This window comes from Armigeres subalbatus, chromosome 2 (assembly GCF_024139115.2).
Source record: "Armigeres subalbatus isolate Guangzhou_Male chromosome 2, GZ_Asu_2, whole genome shotgun sequence".
In the NCBI taxonomy this organism is placed as follows: Eukaryota; Metazoa; Arthropoda; class Insecta; order Diptera; family Culicidae; genus Armigeres; species Armigeres subalbatus.
In genome coordinates, this window is record NC_085140.1 from 197,700,904 (window position 1) to 197,710,127 (window position 9,224).

Sequence of the window (9,224 nt, forward strand, 5' to 3'; positions counted from 1 at the left end):
GGCATAAGCACGGTTCAGGAAACTGGAAAAACAGCTAGAGCGTAACCAGGAGATGCGTTTGCAGTACAATGCATTCATGCAGGAATTTCTCGATCTCGGGCACATGAGGAAGGTAAGCGCAGAAGAACTCCGGAAAGAAATGTCAAGGGTAACTGTGAGGAAGAATTATATACCTGCCACATCACGCTGTGCTGAAGGAATCTAGCACTACGACTAAGGTTCGAGTGGTTTTCGATGGTTTAGCTAGCACGGATACTGGTTACTCGTTAAACGATGCTCTACTGAAAGGTCCGGTCATTCAAGACGAACTTCTAAGTCTTCTTTTGCGATTTCGGAAACATGAGGTGGCGCTAGTAGGAGATGTGGAGAAAATGTACAGACAAGTTCGGGTACATGAGGAGGATACCGGATTACAACGCATCTTCTTTAGGTTTTCTTCAGAAGAACCTATACAGGTTTTCGAATTATTGACAGTAACGTACGGATTAACACCTTCGTCATTTCTTGCAATCCGAGCGCTGCATCAACTTGCTATGGACGAAGGTACTCAATACAAGGTAGCTGCCGATGCTATAGTGGAGGACTTTTATGTGGACGATTATATCGGTGGAGCATCCAGCGTGGAAGAGGGCATCACACTGCAAACTGAACTCGACACTTTGATGAAAAAGGGAGGATTTGCGCTACGCAAATGGTGTTCCAATCGTCCTGAAGTTTTGGCCGATATTCCGGCCGACCAACTGGGAACAAGTTTCTCAATTACTTTTCAAATAAGCCCCGAAGAGAAGGTGAAAACTTTGGGAATCACCTGGGAGCCAGGAACAGACCAATTACGATTCTATTACGATGTCACTTTAAGCGAACAATCGTGGACAAGAAGAAGTATTCTGTCGGCCGTCGCTAAACTTTTGATCCGCTTGGGTTGATATCTCCCGTGATTGTGGTGGCCAAAATGCTGATGCAAGAGCTCGCCCTACTGAAAACTGGTTGGGATACGTCTGTTCCAGTTCACGTTGAGCGCAAATGGAAGGAATTCCACTCTCAGATGAATAATATTTCCGAACTAGAAATAAGTCGGTTCGTTTTTGCTTCAAAATGGGTGGATATTCAATTTCACTGCTTTTCTGATGCGTCTACCTTGGCATACGGGGCTTGCATGTACGTGCGGACGCTGGATGAAGCTGGAAATGTAAGGATTGAGCTGCTTGCATCAAAGTCGCGCGTCGCTCCGCTCAAACGCTTGACGTTACCGCGACTTGAGCTATCCGCCGCCAAAGAAGCCGCTGCCTTGCACTCAAAAGTAACAAAGGCTTTGTCGATGGGAAATGTTCGTACAGTTTTCTGGTCCGACAGTACGATTGTGCTACACTGGCTACGAGCACCTCCAAACTCGTGGCAAACTTTTGTAGCTAATAGAGTATCGATGATACAAACTGCTACCTTCGCACACTCCTGGCGTCAAGCATATCAGGAAAGGAAAACCCGGCTGACTTGGTGTCCCGTGGGATGACAATAAACGATTTTCTGTGCAGCAATTTGTGGAAACGAGGACCACTATGGCTGGGCAACACTGAAGATGAATGGCCGAAACGGACTGAGCACGAAGGACCTCCTGACGAACAGCTGGAAGTTCGAAAAGTTGTTCATACCGTAGTAGTAGAAGATTCACCCAACGAAATGTTCAGCTTGCACTCATCGTTGTCTACTCTGCTGCGGATTGTTGCATATTGTCGTCGCTTTGCGTACAACTGTCGCAACCGGGACGATAGGAAGGACACACTCGCCCTTTCCCATGAAGAAATATATTCATTATTATTATTATTATGTATTTATGACACTTTACCATTTTCATGACATTCGTGTCGTGCGAATTACAATAGAGTTACTTTTGAGCAAATTAGTTTAACGGTTATTCCTAAATCTCACTGTACAAATTACATTCTTTTATGAATTTTATAATAGCTGTTTCTTTATCTATGTGATGTTCTAGAATATTATCAAGTGATCCATTTATTCCAAAGGTGGCTCGTTGCTTAATGTATCCTCTGCATTCTACCAGGATATGATGTACAGTTACTTGTACACCGCACCATAAGCACATTGGAGGGTTGCTGCGATTCAGTATATGCGAATGGGTTAAACGAGTGTGTCCGATTCTGAGTCGTGTAAGTATGCGCTGCTCAGAGGCATTACAGCGATCCAGATATTTCGTTGGCGTGTGTTTGATTTGCCTCAGGTGCCCGGTCCTTTGAAACCAATCTCATTCCCAAGTCTTCCAGATTTCCTTTTTAATAGCACGCACGACATCTTGTGGGGCTATGCGAGTTTCCAGGAATGGTTGGTTTCTGCCTTCTTTTGCGAGCTTATCTGCTAGCTCGTTGCCGGAAATGCCAGAGTGACCTGGTATCCAGCAAAGAGTTATGTTTCGACCTTCGATGTCTTTTTCAACCTGTTGAATCCAAGGGTGCCTGGATTGACCTCCTCGTATGGCGTCGATACAACTTGCAGAGTCAGTGAAAATGATAACATCTTGATTCACATCAACTTCAGATATAGCTGTTTTCAGGGCAAAAGCTTCTGCAGAGAATATGCTGCAGAGATTGGGTAAACGGGAGCTTATATTCTTGTCTGATAGAACGATTCCAGCGCCGCAGCTGTTGTTATCTTTTGAACCGTCAGTGAAAACTTGGTGGTATGAGTCATATTTGATGGAGACCAATTCTTGGAACGATGCTTGTGCCACACATTTGTTGCAGCCTGCTTTGAGCGTGTTACGTAGGTGATCGTCGATGTTCGGCTTAGTAGCATACCACTCTCTATCGTTTGATCTCAGAACGTTGCTTATATTTGGAAGTATAAAGCCGGATGCATGTTGGAGTTGATGTTTCGCTCTCCTAACCACTGGAAAAGCAATTGCTTCAGCATTTTTACCTACGAACCGCACGGCTAGCTGTGCGACTCGCTGAACTAGGGCTAATCGGAAAGGTAGACACCCAGCTTCTGCTATTACTGAGAGCGTTGGACTGGTTACGAAAGCTCCAGATGACTGGCGCACGACATCGTTGTAGATTGGGCCTAATATTCTTTCCATGTGCTCCATGCTGACACTGGTAAACCCAATGCCAAAGAAAAGTTTCGTTGTGATCAACGCTGCCCCCACTTTCAAAAGTGTATCTCGGCTACTCCTCTTCAATCGTTGACCCAAAATACGGAGAATGCGAATTCTACTACGACAGCTTTACTGTTATCCCAAGAATTATCATTTTTCTTACTAAAGGAATTGGAGTATTATCAAGCTTGATGGTTCTACCTCTTTTGCGGTGGCGTACGTTGCAGATATGTAGTAATTTCGATTTAGTCGGCGCAATAGAGAAGCCAACGCTGGTAGCCCAATCGAAAACATCGTATACAGCTTGTCGCATAGTTTTGCGAACTGTTCCATATTTTTTTCCTTTTACTATAATGATGACATCGTCAGCATATAGCAGAATATTTGCAGCGGTACGGATTTTGTGAAAAATCGGCTGCATGGCCACCAAAAACAGTGTTACCGATAAGGTGGATCCTTGGGGAACTCCGTTTTCCGCCTTTCTGATGCCTGATAAAACTCCATTGGCAGCTACTTGAAATTGCCTGTCACATAGAAAACTTGATAGAATGTTCATCATTCTGCCGGATATTTTCCAGCCCGATAATGTGCGTATGATTCCAGGTCTCCATGTAGTATCATACGCTTTCGCGATGTCGAGGGAAACAATTTCGACATGATTGCCCTCCTCAAGTTCTAGGAGAGATTCTAGGGTGGCCAGGTGGGTGTCGACTCCTTTCCCTGATCGGAACGCGTGCGTATCTAGTTTTCCGGCCAAATACACTACGTTTCTTAGACGCCGCTTCACCATTCTTTCAAATACCTTGCCCATGCAACTCAAAAGAGTTATGGGCCTAAACCCCTCTGGTTTACTTCGGTCAGCTTCGGGTTTCGCTATTGGAATCACTGTGCCAAGTTTCCATTCAACCGGAAAAATACCGATATCCCAGATCCGGTTATATAGTTCCAGCAAGGCCATTTTGGAAGTATATGGCAAGCGCTGGAGCATTGGATAGCTTATATTATCAGCCCCGGTAGATGATCCTCCGCGTCGGCCAAGGCTCCACATGAGTTCTTCCATGGAGAAATTAATGTTGTAGCGTTTGTATGTATTAGGTCGCTGAGTTTTGTTGAAAGTGTGGGCGCTTTTTTGCTGTTGATTCCGAAACTTTTCAGGATAGTTGGCATCAGATGTCTTCTTCTCGTACTCATCAGCAAGTGCTTCAGTTATTTCTCGCCCATCTTTAGTGTTTCCTGTAGGGAGATTTAATGTGATTGTAGTTTGTCTCCTTTTTCCTTGCAGCCTGTTGATTTTGCTCCACAATTGTCCAGAGTCGCTATTGGGGTTAATACTTTCGACGAAATCATCCCAGCATTTTTGCTTGGAGTCACGAATTAGTCTCCTGCATTCAGATCGCGCTTTCTGAAAAAGTTCTAGTGCCTCTGGTTTCCGGGGATCATCTTGATTTAGCCGACGGAGTGCTCGCAAGTGTTTGCGTCTATTCTTTATTGCCTTTTTAACGTCCTCGTTCCACCATATTACCGACCTCGTGCCGTTTTTGCCGGTTGTGCGTGGAATGCTTTTCTCTGCTGCATGTATTATTCGGCGTGAAAACTCTTCGACGGAGAGCGGGTGTCCTGGGTTTAGGTTCTTGCTTGTGAGATCTTCGTAGAGGCTCCAGTTGGCTTTGTCGTACAACCATCTTGCACGATGATGCGACTCGTTTGGAGTGCTAGGCGTTCTGATTAATATGGGCATATGATCACTGTCCGAACAGTCCGATAGGATATCCCAAGAAAATTTTGCAGCCTGTGATGTGGAGCAGAAAGAAATATCGAGGGCCTGAGTGCTTCCAGAGACTGGATCGATTCGGGTGTGTGAGCCATCGTTAAGCAACACCATATCGTGATCAACGGCGAGTTCAAGTATTTGCTCTCCTCTTTGTTTTGCTTCGCTGGCTGATGTACCAATCCTACTGCCCCAAGCTGTGTGGTGGGCATTCAAATCTCCTAGCAGGAGTACTGGCTTTGGTAGTTCTTCTAGGAGGTCACCGAGTAGTTTGATAGCGTCTTTGTCTTTGGGCGGTAAGTATACTGAGACCACTGTAATGTTCACGGGCGCATGTAGCTGTATCGCGACTGCTTGTATATTGGTTGATAATGGAACTTGATAGAACGGGGTTCCACTACTGATGGCGAGGCCGGCTCCTTGTCTGCCATGGGCTGAGCAGTGACTAAATATTATTTGATATCCGGATCCAAGAAGAGAGGCTTTGGATTCGTCCCTAAGGTTGCCAGTATTTGTTTCTTGTAAGCAGATGAGTGTTGGTTGGTATTGAGTGATTAGGACCTGCAGCTCGCTGATATGCGATCGGAGACCACATATATTCCACTGTATGGCCAGTGTATGTTGGTGGTTCAGCACTCTATTGCTGGATGGTGCGCTGCTAGCAGAAGATTTTGAAGACGATCGTGAGCTTCTTTGCATTCCGGTCATGTTGTTTGTAGAGTTGAGGCTTGAATCGGCCGGATTCCAGGAGGATGCAGGACATGCAAGGCACTCGTGACAGGCCCCATACCTTTCCCCCCAGACATCCACTCCCGTTGTAGGGAGGGGGGAGGTTACTCCTCGCTCTCCCTCCCCTCGCCGAGGATGACTACATGTTGTTGTACATCTTCTGTCTGTGGTGCTGACAGCCATTTCGGCTGGTGATGTGTGAGTAGAGGTACCTAAATTAATAGATGAACTCGAGGGAATTGATTGGGTTTTTGGTTGAAGACGTATAGGAGTACTTGCCCGAAAGGTGGCAAGGCACACGTCGACTGCCGCCAGAGGCTCATCGGGATAGCCCGGCACATCTCTGGTCAGGGTCGACGTGTGAAGCCTCGCGCTTGGCGAATCATCATGTGCTGCGCTGCTGGACGAAGGTGCACATTTAATGTTCCTGAAGCTGTCGTACAGAAAGGAGTTTGATAACGTAGGTTTTGGAAGAGCAGTCAATCGCGATTTTCCGTGATGTGGATTTGGTAGCGTGGTGTATGAACAATGTCCTGGTGCGTTTTCCATTGAAGTGTAGCGGGAGTCGAATCTTGCGTATGTCGGTTTCAGGCGTTCTTCCATTCTCGTTTCAGGTGTAGATGCAGGGTCAGTGTCCGTAGTCAGTTTGGTTTTGTTAAAGTTGTCTGCCTTTTTCATTCGTCTGAGCTGCATGCGCTGTGGGTATTTACATGCTGAGTTGTAGATCGTTTCCCTCTGGTGGCATTTGAGTTTGTTGGTGATACTTCGAATTGTCGTTTGCCGCTTCGGCTGCGAGTACGGATATTATTGATGGATTCCTGGGTTCGGTTATCTTTTCTTCTGGATGGTGGTGAGATAAAAGCCGTGTTCTTCCTCGATTCGTGTGTGTTGGCGTTTTTAGATGATATAATGGACTGGGATGACTGTAGAGATAGGTTGTCGTTCACGGGACGTGTTACTACTGACGATTGGCTTTGAGACCGGTGTTTGAGTGAAGCTTTCAGCGAGGACAGTTCTTTTGTCAAAGTAGCTACTTGTTTTTGGAGCGTTACAATCAATTGGTCCTTGGTAGCAACCTCTTGCTTTAACTGATCTTGGATCTTTCGAGCAATTGTTTCACGTCTGTTTTCCTCATTATATCTTCGCCTTGCTTCGATATAGGAAATACATTGATCGACTTTAATGTGCACAATTTTGTCCTCCTCTTTATATTTAGGACAATCTCGGGATGAGATATGGTGCCCGTTCTTGCAATGCATGCAAAAAGGTAAGTTTTTGCACTGCTCTCCGTCGGCCAAGTGAGAGGGTTGGGAACATCGCAAGCAAATGCCAGCTTGTTGGCAATATTTTCGTGAGTGTCCGTATGTACCACAGTTGAAACAGATCATCGGTGATGGATAGTAGACCCTGACTGGGAGTCGTAGGAGTCCGAAGTAGATGTGGTCCGGTAGCACGGTTCCATGGAATGACAGAACCAACAGGGGAGTGTTCTCTAGCTTACCGTTCAGTCGCTTTTTGATTCGGCGGACTGTATGTACACCTTGGGAGGCTAAGTTTTCGACGATCGTTTTCTCATCGGTACTGATGGAGTCTGGTTCGTATACGATTCCTTGTATGGTGTTCAGGGTTGGGTGACGGAAAATTTCGATTTGGGTTCCATCGGACAGCTCGGTCAGCTTTATCAGCTTATCAACGATACTTCTGGAGTTGGTACGGAGAAGATATCGTGACCCACGCCCCTCACGGGAGGCGGTTACTTTTCTGGGATCTTTTTCTCCTATTGCCGTTTGTACAGATAAGCCAATGATAAACGGTTCCGGCAGACGTAGCTCTTTATTTGTGCCTTCCTCATCACTTTTGCGCCGCAACACTAAAACCACTGTTTCACCTATCTCATCAGTATTTCGCATCCAATTCGGAGTTCTTCCATCACGATGAAGTCGGGAGGGTTGTCCGGAGGCCCCTTTGGTGGGGAGGGGTGTTTCCCGGTCATTCGACCGAGCTTCGGTGTCACTTTTTCGGATCCACTTTACTTTTACGATTTTCTAATCCAAAGAAGGGAGCCAATTTCCACCTTTGCATGCTATCAATTGCTGCTCGGGACACTGTAATCTATAACGTATAGCACTATCGTCACCACGTCTGTGTTGGTGATGTAGCACGATGCAGGTCTCCGGCGTGGGTAGTGCACAATTTGTTTTTGGCTTTTCAGCGATCGTGCACTATGATTATCACCAGAACTGCACTATTTCACTAATAGCACTAACTAGGGCAAACACGTGATTGCCAGACGACCTTTTTATAGGGAGTATTTCGATGGAAAAGCGGAAAGAAAATGCGGGTGATTCGCGCGTGTTGATTAACAACATATCCCGAATACTCGAAACTGAAATATATTCAGCTAAAATAACACTAACCCGAATTGCACAAGCTGAACGATTTTCTGTCGAACTAAAGGCGTTGCAGCAGCGGAAATGTGTCGATCGCAAATCCAACCTGAAGAGACTGTCTCCGTTTCTTGATAATCAGGGAATCATCCGAGTAGGAGGACGGCTACATTTCTCGAACGAAGGGTACTCTGTCAAGCATCCAGCCGTTTTGCCGAGTCAACATCCATTTACACAATTGGTTGTACAGTACTTTCATCATCGCAGTTTTCATGGCGGACCCCAATTAACCCTATCCGAGATACGGCAAGAGTTTTGGCCGATAAATGGGAAGCGTGTCGTCAACACCGTGCTTCGTAAATGTGTTCGCTGTTTCCGCACTAACCCGACACCTATTGATCAGCCTACAGGACAGCTACCAGCCGGACGCGTACGCCCTGGGCGGCCATTTCTGATAACCGGTGTGGATTATTGTGGGCCGTTTTATTTGAAACCACCTAGACGTAATGCGGCGCCCCTGAAAGTTTATATAGCGGTTTTTGTTTGCTTCTCTACGAAAGCGATGCATCTTGAGATGGCTAACGATTTATCTACGGCTGGCTTTCTCTCTGTTCTACGAAGATTTATCGGCTACCGAGGAATACCGGCCGAAATACATTCGGACAACGCTACGAACTTTTCCGGTGCGCACAATGAACTTAAAGCGCTCCACGAACTGTTGAAAAATCAACTCAGCCTCTCAGTTATTCGCAATGAACTTGCTCAACAAGGCATCGCTTGGATGTTTATCCCACCACGAGCTCCTAACTTTGGAGGTTTATGGGAGGCAGCCGTGAAATCCGTGAAAACTGCTTTGAAAAAAGATAGGCCATCAGCAACTAAGTCACGATGAGTTCATCACACTTCTAGTGCAGATCTCCGCCATTCTGAATTCTCGTCCTCTGTCTCCACTATCAGACGATCCTACGGAATTCGAAGCTCTAACCCCTGCGCACTTTTTAATAGGCTCAGCAATGAAATCCCTCCCAGAGCCCAATTTATTAGAAATTCCCACAAACCGCCTTGACCACTACCAGCGAATCCAGCAAATGTTCCAACGCTATTGGCAACGCTGGAGCAAGCAGTATCTCACGCAGCTGCAGGTGACATCGAAGAATTTGCCGATAGACCTCCTTCGTATTGGAAGCATCGTCGTGTTACGAGAGGACAACGTGCCACCTCTTAGCTGGCC

General features: G+C 46.2%; 1 protein-coding gene across 1 annotated transcript; it reads right to left on the bottom strand.

Moving 5' to 3' along the window:
* Nucleotides 1-6,280: 6,280 nt before the first annotated feature.
* LOC134209486 (uncharacterized) lies at nt 6,281-7,516 on the bottom strand. The gene has a single exon (XM_062685468.1). It carries the CDS (start codon nt 7,514-7,516, stop codon nt 6,281-6,283), a length of 1,236 nt encoding a protein of 411 aa, XP_062541452.1.
* Between the last annotated feature and the right edge of the window lie 1,708 nt (nt 7,517-9,224).